The sequence below is a fragment of the Bos taurus genome, chromosome 23 (genome assembly GCF_002263795.3).
Source record: "Bos taurus isolate L1 Dominette 01449 registration number 42190680 breed Hereford chromosome 23, ARS-UCD2.0, whole genome shotgun sequence".
NCBI classification, from domain to species: Eukaryota; Metazoa; Chordata; class Mammalia; order Artiodactyla; family Bovidae; genus Bos; species Bos taurus.
The window spans coordinates 40807998-40825750 of NC_037350.1; the positions used below are offsets into that span (position 1 = coordinate 40807998).

General features: G+C 49.3%; 1 protein-coding gene across 24 annotated transcripts in view; it reads left to right on the forward strand.

The window, feature by feature from the left end:
* Positions 1 to 17753, forward strand: part of ATXN1 (ataxin 1) — a 419791-nt gene that overhangs the window by 392318 nt on the left and 9720 nt on the right. For all 24 annotated transcript variants that reach the window (XM_059880662.1, XM_059880654.1, XM_059880664.1 and 21 more), the window contains one exon: positions 2714 to 4796. In XM_059880662.1, coding sequence (XP_059736645.1) covers positions 2874 to 4796 — 1923 coding nt within the window. In that variant the 5' untranslated portion in view covers positions 2714 to 2873. The remainder of the gene's footprint in view (positions 1 to 2713; positions 4797 to 17753) is intronic.

The window sequence follows — 17753 nt, forward strand, 5'->3', positions numbered from 1 at the left end:
AGATTTTACCTCTCCGTTTTTTTTCATCCCGTGAACCATCATCCAGTGTACCAGGGACATGGCGGCATCCTGTGGTGCCCTCTCGTGGTTCACTGAAAATATAGCTAGACACAGTCCCTACTCTCACAATGACTTCCCCTGCTGAGAGATACAGACAGCACGGAGAGCCATTGAAGCGCAGAACAGGGACAGGTGCCCCAGAATTACAGCAACCCAAGTCAGTAGCTGCATTGGTAAATAGGAAATATGGTCCTTCTAAATGTAGGAGGGGGAGTTGAAATTTGTATCCGTCTGGCCCCAGGGTTGCTCCAGTTAATCTTTGTATCCTTGACTTATTGTCAGTATTATCTGGAAAAGATGTTTATCAATGGACCACTTTTCAGAAGAGTGCATTTGAAGTTGTGTGTTAAGGCCGATGTGTTTTAGCGGTCCATTAGCAGAAAAACCAGCCATGGAATCTATAATGAGATCTTTAAGACCAACAAAGCCACCCAGTGTCTCTCAAAACAAACAAAAAAACTGTAAATAAACCAGGGCACTGCTAAGCACCAAGTCGGCATTGTTTTTTCAAATTCACTAAAGCTGAGTTCTGTTTTAAAAAGTACCTTCAGAGGAGTTTTCTAGCTTTGTGTATGGTGCATTCCATCGTGCAGCAATTTCACATTTGCATTGCTAATGGACCTCTCTGCAAACGTGTTTGACATTTTGCTTGGCTTTGAAAGGACTTTTATGCTGCTATTTTTTCCTTCCCTAGAGCTGCCTTGGGCTAATTAACCTATTCCCTTACTGGCTGGGCCTACTATATGCAAATACTCTCCTTCTGGATTCTGACACACTACTCTTACATGAACATCCCTAATGAAATCCTGTGGGGTTTTATTGGAGCAGTGTTACTGTGGGGCCAGCAGGGGGCGCATGGAGCAGTTCACGTTCAGTCCATCCCCTAAATTACTTTCCTTTGCTAGTCCCAGTGGGAATGCCAGTTTATGCAGTTCTCTTTCTTAGAGTAACTTGAAACCTAGAGATAAAAGATCAGTATCAGCACTTTTTAAGCAGTCAAAAGCGTCAACTCTTTTCAGTTTTGGTAGTTTAATTTTATTCTGTCGTTTTGAAAACAGCACTGTCATCTCAGTAGATTTGTATAATATTAGGTGTAAATTACATACCATGAACTTCCTAAGAGAAGGCTATATATATACCTGCGGCTTAATAAAGCCGGAGGTTGGGAGGGTAATGCTGAAAACTGCTGCCTTATTGTGTCTATTTTAACATCATACTATAGAAAGTGGGTCTGGGTAGGAGAAATGCTAAAACCCAGGTCCTGGAATTCCCAGATTCAGCAACTGTCCAGGATCACAGAACAAGACTGCTCACAGCCTGTAGGCAACCCTCACATCTGCCTCCTGTTAGCCTAGTTCCTGTTGGTTCCACTGATGATCTGCCTCTTGCCAGGTGGACATCTGTCTGCCTACACAGTCCTGGAAACAGAGTTCAGTGGTTCCTGAAAGACTGAGATAGGTGTCCTATCTCAGATTAAAACTGGCTCGCTACTTGTATGTCCAGGCTGAAACACACAGCCCTGATTGGTCTGGCAGAGGCTGCATCTCTAGGGTTCATGGTGGACTGGCCCTTTCCAAGCAGAGGGTGGAGAGGATGGAGAGAGAATTCAAAGAGCTTGGATAGGAAGTACGAGGCAGAGACGAAGCAAGCATGTTGCCCTCATGAAGGACACCCTCAATGCCTGAATATTGCATTTTTAAAAACCAAACCATGTTCCTGTTTTAACTGTCTCATAGATTCCTTTTGGCTGTTACCATATGAGTAGCTGTACTGGGAGCTGTTTGGAAACGTGTAGAGAACATAATTATTTGGGGCTGCCTCTGCTCAGTTGGCCTGTATGTAGTGTGTGTGTTTATGTCTGTGTGTGTGTGTTAGGCAAGAGAGAATTGTTGTAAATCCAGTATGGACCCAGAATCACTAGAATCTTTGAGTAGCGCCTATGGCAGAGCTTCCCTGATAGCTCAGCTGGTAAAGAATCTGCCTGCAATGCAGGAGACCCGGGTTCAATTCCTGGGTTGGGAAGATACCCTGGTGAAGGGAAAGGATACCCACTCCAGTATTCTGGTCTGGAGAATTAAGGCATGGAGCAAGTCAAACCGAGAATTCCATGGAGTCGCAAAGAGTCATGACTGAGCCACTTCCACTTTCACTATGGCAGAGGAGGACTCAGATAACCTATGAAATCCACTGGGGACTTCCGTTCCTAACCTGGTCCTCGAAGTGCTTGGCTGAGGACCGCTGATCGTCACTGGTGCGGTCCTCCTTGTAGGCTTCATTTGATCCTCCAGAGACTGGGTAAAGCTAGAGCTGAAGAGTGGGAGGGCCATTTCTGGGAGGGAAACTAAGAAATGCATTGTTTGCCCTCCAAAAAGGAAAGGGTGGGGGTAGGAGAAGAGGGTATTGAGAGAGAGATCTTAGAAGACTGACTAAATCCATAAAAAAGGTTTGACTTGCTCCGTGGCTTAATGATCTTCCTGATGTCCTACCCAGCACGGCCAGCGTTTTACCTGCTCTAATAGTGGGGCTGGCGGCAGGATTTTGGGGGATTCACATGAATCTCGCGGGAGGGGGTTCTTTTCCGGTGTTGATGTTCTGACGCCCTGTTCCCCCACCCCTTTCTCCCCCTTGGTCCCGACCCTCTGCCTTTTCCCAGATTCCAGAGCAGCTGCTGGAGGATCGCACCCACGGGGAGATGATTCCTCATGAAGAGCCTGGATCCCCTACAGAAATCAAATGTGACTTTCCGTTTATCAGACTAAAACCAGAGCCAGTCCGACAGTGAGACGGTCACCGTGGAGGGGGGACGGCGAAAAATGAAATCCAACCAAGAGCGCAGCAACGAATGCCTGCCTCCCAAGAAGCGCGAGATCCCCGCCACCAGCCGGCCGTCCTCGGAGGACAAGGCGGTGCCCAGCGACAACCACCGCGCGGAGAACGCGGCATGGCTCCCCGGCGCCCGGGGCCACGTGGGCGGGCGGCTGGGGCCAGCGGGGCCCCCGGCGGAGCTCGCAGCGGAGCTCGGTTTACAGCAGGGAATAGGTTTACACAAAGCGCTGTCCACGGGGCTGGACTACTCCCCGCCCAGCGCGCCCCGGTCCGTCCCGGCGGTGACGTCCACCACGACGATGCCCGCGGCGTACCCGCCGCCCCCTCCGTCCGGGGCCCCAGTATCCCCGGTGCAGTACGCCCACCTGCCGCACACGTTACAGTTCATCGGGTCTTCCCAGTACAGTGGGCCCTACGCCGGCTTCATCCCTTCCCAGCTGATCTCGCCCACAGCCAGCCCGGTCACCAGCGCGGTGGCCTCGGCGGTGGGCGCCGCCACGCCCGCTCAGCGCTCCCAGCTGGAGGCCTATAGCAGCCTGCTGGCCGACATGGGCGGGCTGAGCCGAGCCTCCGGACACAAGGCTGAGCCACCGCCACCGCCGCCACCGCCGCAGCACCTAGGACGGACAGCAGGGCTCCTCCCCCCGGGGTCCCCACCGCACCCCCAGCAGAGCCAGTACGTGCGCATCTCCAGCTCGCCGCAGAACGCCGCACGCCCGGCCTCGCCGCCGACCCTCCCCGTCCACCTGCACACGCACCCGACCATGATCCCACACACGCTCACCCTGGGGCCCTCCCCGCAGGTGGTCGTGCAGTACACCGACTCCAGCAGCCACTTTGTCACCCGTGAGGCCACCAAGAAGGCCGAGAGCAGCCGGCTGCAGCAGGCCATGCAGGCCAAGGAGATGCTGAACGGGGAGGTGGAGAAGGGCCGCCGGTACGGGGCGCCCCCCGCGGCCGACCTGGGCTTGGTGAAGGCGGCCAGCAAGGCGGTGCCCCACCCGTACGAGTCCAGGCACGTGGTGGTCCACCCCGGCCCCGCTGACTACAGCGTCCGCGACGCGTCGGGGGTGCGGGCCTCCGTGATGGTCCTGCCCAACAGCAGCACCCCCGCCGCTGACCTCGAGGGGCAGCAGGTCACCCACCGGGAGAACTCGCCGTCCGCCCTCAACGACAAGAGTGGCCTGCACTTGGGGAAGCCCGGGCACCGCTCCTATGCACTGTCCCCGCAGCAGGTGCTGGGCCCCGAAGGTGTGAAGGCCGTCGCCACGCTGTCCCCGCACACGGTCATCCAGACCACACACAGCGCCTCTGAGGCCCTCCCCGTCGGGCTGCCGGCCACGGCCTTCTACGCGGGCACGCAGCCGCCGGTCATCGGCTACCTGAGCGGCCAGCAGCAAGCGATCACCTACGCCGGCGGCCTGCCCCCGCACCTGGTCATCCCGGGCACCCAGCCCCTGCTCATCCCCGTGGGCAGCGCTGACCTGGAGGGGTCGGGCGCCGCCTCGGCCATCGTCACATCGTCGCCCCAGTTTGCTGCAGTGCCTCACACGTTCGTCACCACCGCCCTGCCCAAGAGCGAGAACTTCGGCCCCGAGGCCCTGGTCACCCAGGCCGCCTACCCGGCCATGGTGCAGGCCCAGATCCACTTGCCCGTGGCGCAGTCTGTGGCCTCCCCCGCCGCCGCCGCGCCCCCTACGCTGCCGCCCTACTTCATGAAAGGCTCCATCATCCAGTTGGCCAACGGGGAGCTGAAGAAAGTGGAGGACCTGAAGACGGAGGACTTCATCCAGAGCGCGGAGATCAGCACTGACCTGAAGATCGACTCCAGCACGGTGGAGAGGATCGCAGACAGCCACAGCCCCGGCGTCGCCGTGATCCAGTTTGCCGTCGGGGATCACCGAGCGCAGGTAATGTTGCCTCCGCATCACGCAGGTAGGGGGGACACCGCGCCATGCCGCCTCCCTTACCTCCTGGCCACCGTGACTTTCTTCCAAGCAGCAGACCTGTCTGCCTTTCTGCGGCTGTGGGGGTGATTGAGGGTTTTCTTTCACTTTCACTTTGTACCTAAAGGTTAGACTTCTCACGTTCCCCCAACCACCCCCCAACCACCGTTCTCTAAGAGAATTAAGCCCTAATGCACCCGGAAGCATCCGCTATTTGTTATGAATTAATTTCTCTGCTTCTCCAATGGGGGCTGGTCAGGTACCATGCTTGGGACAGTTAAGAAAATCACCACTCGGGTTATTTTGCTGATGATGTTCTGTGGTTTACATGAGTAACCCTGATTCAGTTCAGTTCAGTTCAGTCGCTCAGTCATGTCCGACTCTTTGCGACCCCATGAATTGCAGCACGCCAGGCCTCCCTGTTGATTACCAACTCCTGGAGTTCACTCAGACTCACGTCCATCGAGTCAGTGATGCCATCCAGCCGTCTCATCCTCTGTCGTCCCCTTCTCCTCCTGCCCCCAATCCCTCCCAGCATCAGAGTCTTTTCCAATGAGTCAACTCTTCGCATGAGGTGGCCAAAGTACTGGAGTTTCAGCTTTAGCATCATTCCTTCCAAAGAAATCCCAGGGCTGATCTCCTTCAGAATGGACTGGTTGGATCTCCTTGCAGTCCAAGGGACTCTCAAGAGTCTTCTCCAACACCACAGTTCAAAAGCATCAATTCTTCGGCCCTCAGCCTTCTTCACAGTCCAACTCTCACATCCACATGTGACCACAGGAAAAACCATAGCCTTGACTAGACGAACCTTTGTTGGCAAAGTAATGTCTCTGCTTTTCAATATGCTATCTAGGTTGGTCATAACTTTCCTTCCAAGGAGTAAGCGTCTTTTAATTTCATGGCTGCAGTCACCATCTGCAGTGATTTTGGAGCCCAAAAAAATAAAGTCTGACACTGTTTCCACTGTTTCCCCATCTATTTCCCATGAAGTGATGGGACCGGATGCCATGATCTTCGTTTTCTGAATGTTGAGCTTTAAGCCAACTTTTTCACTCTCCACTTTCACTTTCATCAAGAGGCTTTTGAGTTCCTCTTCACTTTCTGCCATAAGGGTGGTGTCATCTGCATATCTGAGGTTATTGATATTTCTCCCAGCAATCTTGATTCCAGCTTGTGTTTCTTCCAGTCCAGCGTTTCTCATGATGTACTCTGCATAGAAGTTAAATAAGCAGGGTGACAATATACAGCCTTGACGTACTCCTTTTCCTATTTGGAACCAGTCTGTTGTTCCATGTCCAGTTCTAACTGTTGCTTCCTGACCTGCATATAGATTTCTCAAAAGGCAGATCAGGTGGTCTGGTATTCCCATCTCTTTTAGAATTTTCCACAGTTTATTGTGATCCACACAGTCAAAGGCTTTGGCATAGTCAATAAAGAAGAGATAGATGTTTTTCTGGAACTCTCTTGCTTTTTCCATGATCCAGCGGATGTTGGCAATTTGATCTCTGGTTCCTCTGCCTTTTTTAAAACCAGCTTGAACATCAGGAAGTTCACGGTTCACTTATTGCTGAAGCCTGGCTTGGAGAATTTTGAGCATTACTTTACTAGCGTGTGAGATGAGTGCAATTGTGTGGTAGTTTGAGCATTCTTTGGCATTGCCTTTCTTTGGGATTGGAATGAAAACGGACCTTTTCCAGTCCTGTGGTCACTGCTGAGTTTTCCAAATTTGCTGGCATATTGAGTGCAGCATTTTCACAGCATCATCTTTCAGGATTTGAAAGAGCTCAAGTGGACTTCCATCACCTCCACTAGCTCTGTTCGTAGTGATGCCTTCTAAGGCCCACTTGACTTCACATTCCAGGGTGTCTGGCTCTAGGTCAGTGGTTACAGCATCGTGATTATCTTGGTTGTGAAGATCTTTTTTGTACAGTTCTTCTGTGTATTCTTGCCACCTCTGCTTAATATCTTCTGCTTCTGTTAGGTCCATACCATTTCTGTCCTTTATCAAGCCCATCTTTGCATGAAATGTTCCTTTGGTATCTCTCATTTTCTTGAAGAGATCTCTAGTCTTTCCCATTCTGTTGGTTTCCTCTATTTCTTTGCATTGATCGCTGAGGAAGGCTTTCTTATCTCTTCTTGCTATTCTTTGGAACTCTGCATTCAGAGGCTTATATCTTTCCTTTTCTCCTTTGCTTTTCACTTCTCTTCTTTTCACAGCTATTTGTAAGGCCTCCCCAGACAGCCATTTTGCTTTTTTGCATTTCTTTTCCATGGGGATGGTCTTTATCCCTGTCTCCTGTACAATTTCACGAACCTCATTCCGTAGTTCATCAGGCACTCTATCTATCAGATTTAGTTCCTTAAATCTATTTCTCACTTCCACTGTATAATCATAAGGGATTTGATTTAGGTCATACCTGTATGGTCTAGTGATTTTCCCTACTTTCTTCAATTTAACCCTGATTAAGAAAAGCCATTTTCCACCCCCACCCCCCTTTTTTTTTTCTGGTCAGGGAAAGACAATGCTGCTTCAGGGGAGGGTGTTAAGTGCCCAGAGTTGCCATATCCCATTACAACATCAGTGTTTTGTTGTTGTTGTTATTTATTTATTTTTTTAATTTGGCTGTGCCACGTCTTGGTTGCAGCGCTTGGAATCTGATCTTTAGTTGTGGTGTGTGACCTCTTAGTTGCAGTGTGTGGGATCTAGCTCCCTGACCGGGGGGTCGACCCCAGGCCCCCTGTATCAGGAGCTTGGAGTCTTAGGCGCTGGACCACCAGGGAAGTCCCAACATCCATGTTTTAACATGTAGGTTTTGTTATCATTTAGGTATGGTGAGGCCAACAGAGGAGAATACATCTGCCATTGAAAAGGTGGTGTGTTATACTCAGATCCCAAGAAGAGGGGATATGCCCGGCCACATGTTGACATGCAGAAGAAGCCCAGGGTCTGTTACAAGGCACTGGGACCCAGGAGAAAACATGGACAAGAGCCTTTGTTGTTGTTTCAGTGGGAAGGAGTGGGTGAGGCAGGGTAGCAAGCGTAGGTAGGCTGCTGCTGCTGCTGCTGCTAAGTCGCTTCAGTCCTGTCCGACTCTGTGCGACCCCATAGATGGCAGCCCACCAGGCTCTGCCGTCCCTGGGATTCTCCAGGCAAGAACACTGGAGTGGGTTTCCATTGTGTGAAAGTGAAAAGTGAAAGTGAAGTCGTTCAGTCCTGTCCGATTCGTAGCGACCCCATGGACTGCAGCCTACCAGGCTCCTCCATCCATGGGATTTTCCAGGCAAGAGTACTGGAGTGGCTTGCCATTGCCTTCTCTGGTAGGTAGGCTAGTTGGAATCATTTCAGCAGTCTCTGGGTACAGGAGCTGTCCCTAGGTGTCTGATAGTGGCCCAGAGAGTGCAAGTCCCATTCACTGAGGAGGAAGCTGGGGTGTGGGTGTTTTCTTTACACGTGAAGAACATTATCCCCGGTAGGGGAGCTGTTAGCTGTGTCTAGGAATTACCTAATGGAGGGAGGGACAGTCCCTCCAGTGTCAGCAAGACCCGAAGATGTCAAAGCATCAGATAAAATAAAAAGCATGGTTCATATAATCTGGAAGGTGGAAGGTCAAGGTTGTCCCAGGTTATCTCCTGGACTCCTGATAAATAGGAACCCCAAGGGCCAGATGCAGCCAAGCTGAGTCATGTTAAAACTAGAACCGAGATCAGCTCTTAATTTCCATGAGTACCTTCAGTCCACTCTTTTCCAGCTTCTTAAATCACTTGAATGCATTTATTCCGCCCATGTGTATGGAAACAACCGTTTCACTGACCAGCTTGCTTGAAGTCAGGTTTGGCCCCAAGGCGGGGAACTTCCCAGGCTATAGAGCCTCAGTGCCTCTGGGAATGGGATATGACAGCACCTCCTTCAGTTTGAAATGAGTTGAAAAATGGTCATGGCGTAGCTGGTATTTGGGACAGTCAAAGATAAATAAACTAGTTAATGGTTTGAATTGTTTTTAGAATATTTTTAAAAAGATCAAGTGAGGTGGGGGAGTCTGATTTTCCAAAGCGTTTTCCAGGACTGCTTGTGAATGTCCGGATGTGGGATCTTGCTCAATATCAGAGGGCCTGCGTTGCCAGGAGCTTTTAGCCCTGAAGACTTTTCTTTTTAATGGTGAGATGTCGCTGTAAACTTTGGTGAGGCCCAAGAAAATTTCTCAGGGTTCTGATGCAAAAAAAAAAAATTGCAAAAATCAGGATATTTGGAAAAGAGCATCATTATGTAGAACTCCCTACCCATGTCTAAGTGTCTGCTCCCTCTCCGCATCCTACGTAGATTAGGAGTAGGTGGATCCTCACTGAAAAAAGAATGAGCTGATTTACTAGCAAAGTTGTCTTTTAACAGAACCCAAGTGAAGCCTGGGAAATAAACAAGAAGGAAAAGTAAATGTGTTTGTTTTTTTTTTAATGATCCCTTTAATCCTTAAAGCACTACTGTGAACAGAGGTAAGGAGAGGAAGAGGGGTTATTTTGAAATGCAACTATCTCCCACCCAGCACCTCTTTTCAGCTTTCAGTAAAGAAGCGCTCTGAGCTGCAGGCTCATCTCCAAGGCCGTAGGAGCCCCCATAGACCAGAGCCTCACAGACCTCTAAGTTCCAGATTGACGGGCAGTGCTGAGAGGTAGCATCTCTGCATGCACCTCCCGCCCGATCCTCCGCAGAGCGCAGAGCGAATGCTTAAACGATTGAGAAATTGGCTTCCGAGTGTGAAGTCTCATTTCCTTCCCGTCGCCAGGCCACCGGTCTCTTTGCTGACGGCCAAGGTGCAAATTAGAAGGTAGCGGGTTTGTCGGGGCCTGTTTGCAGGCCTGTGAGGCCGCCCCTGTGTGGCCTGGCCGCCCGCTGGGAAGGACTCAAAAGGGTGCCTGGGGTTCCAAGCTGCAGAAACGCAAGTGCAGGGCCCGGCACGCCAGTGATGTGTCTCTTTACCCAGAAGCCTATCAGAAACAGGCTGACATCATCCCAGCTAAAATACTCCACCAGCTGTGTTTGCCACAAGTGACGGGGGCAGAGTCAGCCGAGAATCAGAGAAAGCGAGAGGGGGAGAGGGGCGGCAAGGGAGAAGGAAGGTCCGGATTTAATTTACACTCTAAGGGCTGAGGGCTTCCCTTCCTCCTCAGGGGGCTCTCTGAGGGGTTTTCTCCCCAGGCCTGGAGATCCAGTCTCGGTCTTTTCAACTGATTAGAAATCTCTTAACACTTGCACCCATTAGGAAGGTTGAGAGATGTGCAGAGAGTTTTCACTTAATTAGCCAAATCACAGATTTGATTGGGGAAGTTGTGGGAGGAAGGGGGTGGTTTTCTAAAGGACGGATGGCTTTGTGACCCCAGGCGTAAATCCTGCATGGAGGCAGGACCACAGGGACACTTGACTTCATGACCTACCACAGGCGTCCCCAGTGGATGCGGTGTGGCTGGTGGAAGAAGCCCCGAGCTTGGGGTCTGGACAATAGCAGAACAAAAATGGTCTCACTTCTCTCTGAGCTAGGGTTTTTCTCATCACTAAAATGGGCAAATGATTCCTTATACAAGATCATATCTTCAGCATCCACTTTGTTTTTGTACTCCTTTGCTTTCCTGCCGTGCAGAACAGCCCTTGTAAAATTTACTAGCATCCACTAAACAAAAAAAAGGAGTGGGGGGAGGGATATGTACAGGGAAAGTTACCTGACTTTATGCTAATAATCAGCATGTAGATCCCGGGAGAAGGAAAGCCACCCTCTATAGAAACAAGGGAATTTTCACTGAGGGATTATTTTCAGGAGCCGAATTCCTAATTATTATTGTGAAAAGAGACCTCCAGGGTGGTGGATCTGAAGCTCCCTGTGAGGCAGTGTAGCAGAAGAATGCTTTCGCATATCCATCCCCATCTCTGTGGTTTTGTCCTTCCCAGAGCAGTATTTCTTGGCCCAGGCAAAGTATCCTTGCATCCCAGTTCCCCCAGGCTGGTTCTCCTCCAGGAGAATTGAAGGATCTCAGGCACTGTCTGTCAGCCCGTGTGCACCACATGAAGCCTCTCGGTAGCCACCCATGGTCTCCAGAGTCTATGGTGAGCCCAGAAGGGATCCTGAGATGATAATAACATCAACATGGGAGCCCGTGTGATTCAACTGGAGGGCAGAGCATCGTCTGCTTGGGTGGGAAGCAGGTTAAGAGGTCAGAAAATGCAAGACCTGGAGCCTAAAAGACCCGAGGCTGAATCTGTCCTCCACCCCTGGAGCTTTGGGACCTGGTGCAAATCACAGACTAGTGCACACATGCTTGATGGTGCAAATGACACATGTGCCTTCCATCCGGCTCGTGTTGTAGTGTGAAGAATGAAAGTGATGTAAGAATGAAAGTGAAGTGAAGCCAGAGTGTTAGCCACTCAGTGGTGTTACTCTTTGCAATAGCCCGCCAGGCTCCTCTGTCCATGGAATTCTCCAGGCAAGCATACTGGAGTGGGTTGCCATTTCCTTCTCCAGGGGATCTTCTCAACCCAGGGATTGAACCTGGGTCTCCTGCATTGCAGGCGGATTCTTTACCAGCTGAGCCACCAGGGAAGAAAGGAAATTCGCTCAAAAGAACCAGTTCAGTCAGTAGTGGATAGGAGGTCCTCAGCAGTGTTAGTTTCCCTTCCTTGCTTCTGCTTGGGTGGGACTTTGACCCTAAGAAGAGAAAGGTTAGGTCCTGAAAAGTGAATGAGTAAAAGGCTTCATGCTCTTACAAGAGCTTTTGGAAGGAGGGACAGTTTAGAAAAGTCTGGAAGGAAGGCTGAACTTTTCTGGTGAGTCTCTGCCATTTCACTCTGCCTGTGTTCTTGCGGCATATTCCCAGGAGAGGTCCAGGAGCATCCTTCGCCATCGTGTTTCTGTGAAGGAAGTACCATGACCTCACGCCGGCCTGTGTGCACACAACACTGTCTGGTTTTCCTGAGTGTGAGCTGGACTGGAGGGGTCATCTAATGGTTGAGCCCTGCACATCAGTGACCAATGCAGAAACGGGCTCACACACCTCTCCTTTGCAGAAAGGATCTGGGCACCATGCCCACTGAGGAACCCCCGGCCTGGGACAGCCCCACTGGGGGAGCCCTGGATTCCATCTTTGAGCAGCCTCTGCAGCCCTCCGTCTCATGTTCCCCAGGCTTGACTTTTCTGAAGAGTACACAACATTTTGTCAGTACAATTTATCTGTGATGAGGCTGCCTTTTTTCCGTTAGTGCTGGGCTCTGTCTCTCATTAGGGCTGTCTGTCGCTCCCCCAGAGTCAGGAGCTGCCTGCTTCCTTTTACCTCCTTGATGGCTGCTTAATATTCCATGTCATTCTCTTCTCCCAACTCGTGTGTGTGTGTGTGTGTGTGCGTGCGTGTGCATGCACACACACACCCATACAGCATGTTACAATGACATGCTTACTGTACATCTACTGTTGGCTTTTCTTCCATTTCACTATTTTTTCATTTGACCGCTGTGTTCTGTGAGCTACCAGTGTCTGCATTATGCATTTAATGGGTTAGCTGGTGCCTAAAAATAGCCAGAGCCCTCCTGCAGGCAGCACAGACGCCTGTATAGTCCCTAAGCAGCCAAGGCAGACCGACTTGCCAAACATTTTACACATGGGGCTTGGTGGATGTGAACCCTGATGAATCAGAAAATGGGTAGTGGCTGCCCTCGATGCAAAGCTCATTACGGCCCTGGGTCCAGTGATTGGTGATAAACCTCCTAGCTCTAATGCCAGAAAGGCTCTAGCAGAGAAGCAATATCAAACACATTTTTGTTTGTCTGTGTTCCCTCCCACTCCCCCCAAAAGAAGAAAAATGCTCTGCTTTAGCATGTGTGTGATATAAGTGCCCCCAGCTTGGGGATCTTACATGTGTTATTGAAGCAGATTATCTGGGACCATTGTAGCTTATAGCTTTTTTTTTTTTTTAAGTAGACTTTATTGTTGAAAGTAGTTTTAGCGGAAAGTACAAAGTTCCCAGACACCTCGAGTTTCCCGTTATTAAAATCTTGCATTTTAATGGAACATGTGTGACTTGTAATTGATGAGCTAATGTTGATGCATTATTATTAACTAAAGTCCATACTTTATATTAGGGTTTACTCTGTGCTGTACATGCTGTAGGTTTTGAGAAATGTGTAATATCACATATCCAGCCTTCCAAGCGTCTTAGAAGATAGCTTCCCCACCCTAAAAAGATCCTTCATGCTTTACCTATGGGTACTCCCCACCCCACCCCCAACCCTGGCAATCACTGATCTGTTTCCATCTCTGTAATTCTCCCTTTTCTAGAACGGCATGAAGTTGGACTCCTACAGTGTGTCGCCTTTCAGACTTCTATCACTTGGGAACATAAATTTACAGTGCCTTCATGTTGTTCTGTGGTTTTGAAAGCTTGTTTCCTTATAGCACTGAATAGTGCACGTTTGTTCTTTAAGGCACGCATTTTCAGACCCTGGTAGGGAGGGAAGGCAAGTGGGACAGACCCGTGTGCCCCAGAGCTGCCCTGGCACCTGCCAACTGGGTCTCTGGGAGCCAAGCGACATTGCGAGAAGAACTCAGCTCATCCATCATGTAGGGCTTGTGTTTGGAGGCGTCTCTGTGCTGGGATGTGGGTTTAATGAAACAGCTTCCACCAAAGACTGAGTCAGGCTTAGCGTGAACGTGATGAAGTGTTTTAAATAGAACACTCACAGACGCTCTTACACTCGACTGAAGAGGTGTGACTGTTTTTATTAATGATTTTTCAACATTGAAGTAAATTGGGCCTCTGTCAGCCCCTCCGTCTTTGCTCCAGTGTTTTCAATTTTTTTTTTTTTTTGACATGGAGAATGTGGTCATGCAAACTAGCCTTCGAGGAGAGCAGACAGACTTTTGTCTATGGGTGAAACAGGACCCAGAACTTCACTTGCAGACAAAGTTAGGGATTCCCAGTGTAAGCATGTCACCGAAAGTGAGAGGTCCTCACCGACACCCACTTCTGAGTCATGTCCTCACTCCTGGATGCAGGCAAAATGTGTATATTTGCCATAGGCTCGAGAAAAAAATGCTTCGTAAAACAGAAGCCCTTCACATTTGTGAAAACAGGGATTCTCATGAAGGAAAAGGGAGACAAATTTAAACAACAGGCATTTTGTTTTCTTTATATCCTGCTCTCGGTGATACGTACATATGTGTGTGTCTAGACAGAGCACCAATCTACTGTTGAAAAATACAGCCAAACAGCATAGATGTGCGTATATGCATGCACAGTTTAGATATGGCGGTCTTTGAGTAGCTAGAGGTATTTTACTGAACTTAAACAAGAGCTAAGAATGATCATAAAAGGTGGTCAGTCGCCAGATCAGGAGGCGCACTAAATAATTATCAGCCCAAAGTGAGGATGGCACCTCCCTGTCTTGGTTTCTTCATCTTGAATAGAAGTTGGAGGCGATCGTTTTAGAGGAGCTGGTTTAGCGGGGCTGGAGAGGTGGGGGCAGGTTCCTCTTTGGAGCCGTGGGGAGCAGTGGGTGTGTCTGGAGCCACGGGAGGAGGGCGGGAAAGGGCACAGGAGGCTGGAAGGTGACCACCCCTGAAAAAGAGAGGTGCTGGATGCAAGGCATCCAGGGATGAAAGGCAGAGGGGGCCTCAAGCTGACACCAGAACAAAGGCTATTCATGCTCCCATTTCATCCTCCAGTTTGCTTCAAGTGTTTGGAAAAGGATGTATTTATGTGATGAAAAAAGAGAAACTGGCTGTGTCGAGCTGCCAGGAGTTATATAACAGGTTTTGGTCTTGTATGGTCCTGCCCTCATGAATATATTTTTGTTGGGGTTTAATCGGAGCCCATTTGAACCTCGACAAGGTCATAAAACGAAATCGTGGTTATTAGCACAGCTGAAAGCACAGAAAGGAACCTCACGCTTGGGGAGAAAGTAACTGAAGTATGACTCAGTGAGCTCAGGGTGAGCACTGCGTCTGACAGGGGACCGTGGGGTGAGGCAGCTGTGGCTCGGCCTGGAACGGCGCCTGTGAAGAGCTGAGCGAGACCCAGGGAAGGTGCAGCTCCTCTCTGGGCCAGGAGCATGTGTCCCGCGGAGTCCCGGCTGGCAGTCGCAGGCCCAGGCAGTCTCTCTGTAGCATCTAAACACTGGCCGCTATTGGCCAGTGGTACGTTGCGGTGTTTTCACTCATGGAGGGCAAACACAGAACCAGTCTTTCAGATTTGTCCTGAGCACCCATTACAAGCCAGGAGGTGTCCTGCACCCTGAGGATAAATCAGTGAGTGAACCAGGTGGGATCTCAGCACAGCACCCCCCACCCAGAACATACCGTCTCTTGGGAGTTCGTGGGCCGAGGTGAAATGGAGAAATATGGAAGTAAAGAAAATGACACGTCAAAAGATAACACGTGCTGTGGGAAAAAATAAAGCAGACTAAAGAGGATGGGGAAAAGAAGGATGCAGAATAGTTCAACAGGGTGTTTGGTGACACTCTGAGAAGGGGAACAGGAGGCAACAGGACACAGAGCAAAAAGGCTTTCAAGTGGAGGGAATAGCGGATGCACAGCCCAGAGGCACAAGCGTCTTTTGAAGTGAAAGACCAACGAGAAGACCAGCATTACTGCGGTGCAGGATTGAAGGGGTGGGATGCAGACCACGCCAGGCTTGTTCACAGGGCTTTTTCTCCCAGTGAGAAGCTGGCTTGGCCAGGACTGTGACCGAGGAGGCAGTGAGAAATAGGCTCATCCTAGCTGTATTTGGAAGAGAGAACCCCTTGGACTTGCTTGTGATTTAGATGCGTGCGGTCTGGGAGGAGGAGCCCAGGAACGTACGATGCCCAGGCTGTTGACCTGAACACTGGAAGTGTGAGGACGCGGCTCTTGGAGGTGCCAGGAGGAACCCAGGAGGGGCGTATCAGGGGTCTGTTTGGGACATGTTCAGTTAGAGTTGCCAGTATATAGCCAAGTGGACATCGCCAGGTAACATGGTTGCCAGTATCCAAACAGGCCTTGGTGAAATTACTGGTTTTGTATGCGTGTTCTGGCTCCTCACTGAAGGCAGAACTAGGTCTTAAACAGTAAGTCTCACACTCTCAGTGTTACATTTTGAACTTGATTCAAACTGCAAAACCTGGAATGTGAAGCACTTAATAATATTTCTCAGCACCAGAGGGAGCCCCACACGGGCCTCAAGTTCAAGGAATTCAGACTCATTTCTGGTTTAAAGCGACATCATGTCCCAGAATCCCACCATGTCTGTTTCATATCCACAGTCGTACCTGTTGGCCTTGACAGCATGTTTTGAGGCAGATAATGCTCCTCTGTAAGGGAATTTCAAGCAGCAGACCCAGCCATATACATTCTCACTGGAAAATCTGTCAGTATGATTTCTTCATTAATTGTTAATGATTAGTTAACCTTTGAGAATGTTTATGACCTTCTGAGAAACCTAATTGCAAAATGAAAATACTTTTGTTATGACTACTTCAGTGTGCTTATTTGAGATATGTGTAAATGAGAGTTTAACCTTCACCTGAGGAAGGGCAAAACCTTACTTTAGTTCACATATATCCAGCCCCCCCCAAAAAAAGTGCATTACCTAGATAATTCAGGCTACAGCATTAGGAAGGGAAGAATATTCATGAGGATAAATATTAGCGAGGATAAATAACTAGGAGAAAGATAACATGGGGCCTGAGCCATGCAGGTAAGCCATGCTTACCACAATCAGATGACCTGAATCTTCTGCTCCTAATTTGTATGGACCCAGCTGAAGGGGTGGCATCTTTTCCTGGGATGGCAGAGCTCTCTGGGGAGAAGACAAAGCAAGCTTTTAGGAGGAAGGGACCAAAGGCAAGCTTTTGAAATGACAGAGATTTCCCCAAAGCTCTCTAGGTTAAAATAACCCATTATCATTGCCTTTTTCAGCATACCTCTCAAATATTCTCCTCTCTCCTCATCACTTTTCTTTCATGCATTATTAGGTAGGCTGTTCAAGCTATCAGGCACCTCACAGAATTTCATTCTAAGACCTGCTTTTGGAGTTTTGAGATGATAGAACAATGAAGGGCTTTTAAAATGCCCCCAAATATGGTGTATGTAACGGGGGAGCAGGTACATCTATATCATTCCTTATGGAGTCATCAGTAACGTTACTTGTCACAAAGGCTTTGAAGCCATCTTCTTAATGAGTCTGTTGCACTTGGCAACATGTAAAAGTCTTCAGGTAGATTTGTACACAGAAGTTATTTTCAGAATGTGAACACCGGCTGCTCCGAGGGATGTGTGTAATATGGCTGACACAGCAAGAACCCCTTGGTTGGTAGTTGTTGGGCTGACCGTCAGCACAGCTCTACCCAGGAGCAGGGCTCACCTAGGAAATGCAGCCAACAGTCCCCACTTGAAGTAGGATTTGTTTCCTCTGCTCTGTGTATGATGATAATGGCTTTAAGCGGTTTGGGACAGGATTCATGGAACTAGCTCCAGGTTGGTCCTCCCAATTGGAACTCAGTGGGTATCCCCATCTGATACTGTAACGCGTAGGTATGTTTGTATACGTCTGCATGATGTGAACATAGCTCTGTAATTGAATATCAGCCTCATATATAGGGAGATACTTGATTTGCATAGCAGATGTAAGGCTGATGCTATTTCACAATTTTTTGTCTCATGGAACAAATCCATAACCTCGGGTCATTGGATTCTATTTATTCCAAGTAACATTCACCACTTTGGGGGTAGTGTAAATGTTAAGTTCATCTCTTCTGGTGATACTATAATATCTTTGTTCACAGGGGCAGAGATCATAACATAGGAAAAAAGAAAACGGGTTTGGGGGCCACAGAGACTGGGATTAAATCCCAACTCCATCAGGGTATAGTCATGACATTAGGTCACTGATTCAATCTCTTTGACACTTAGA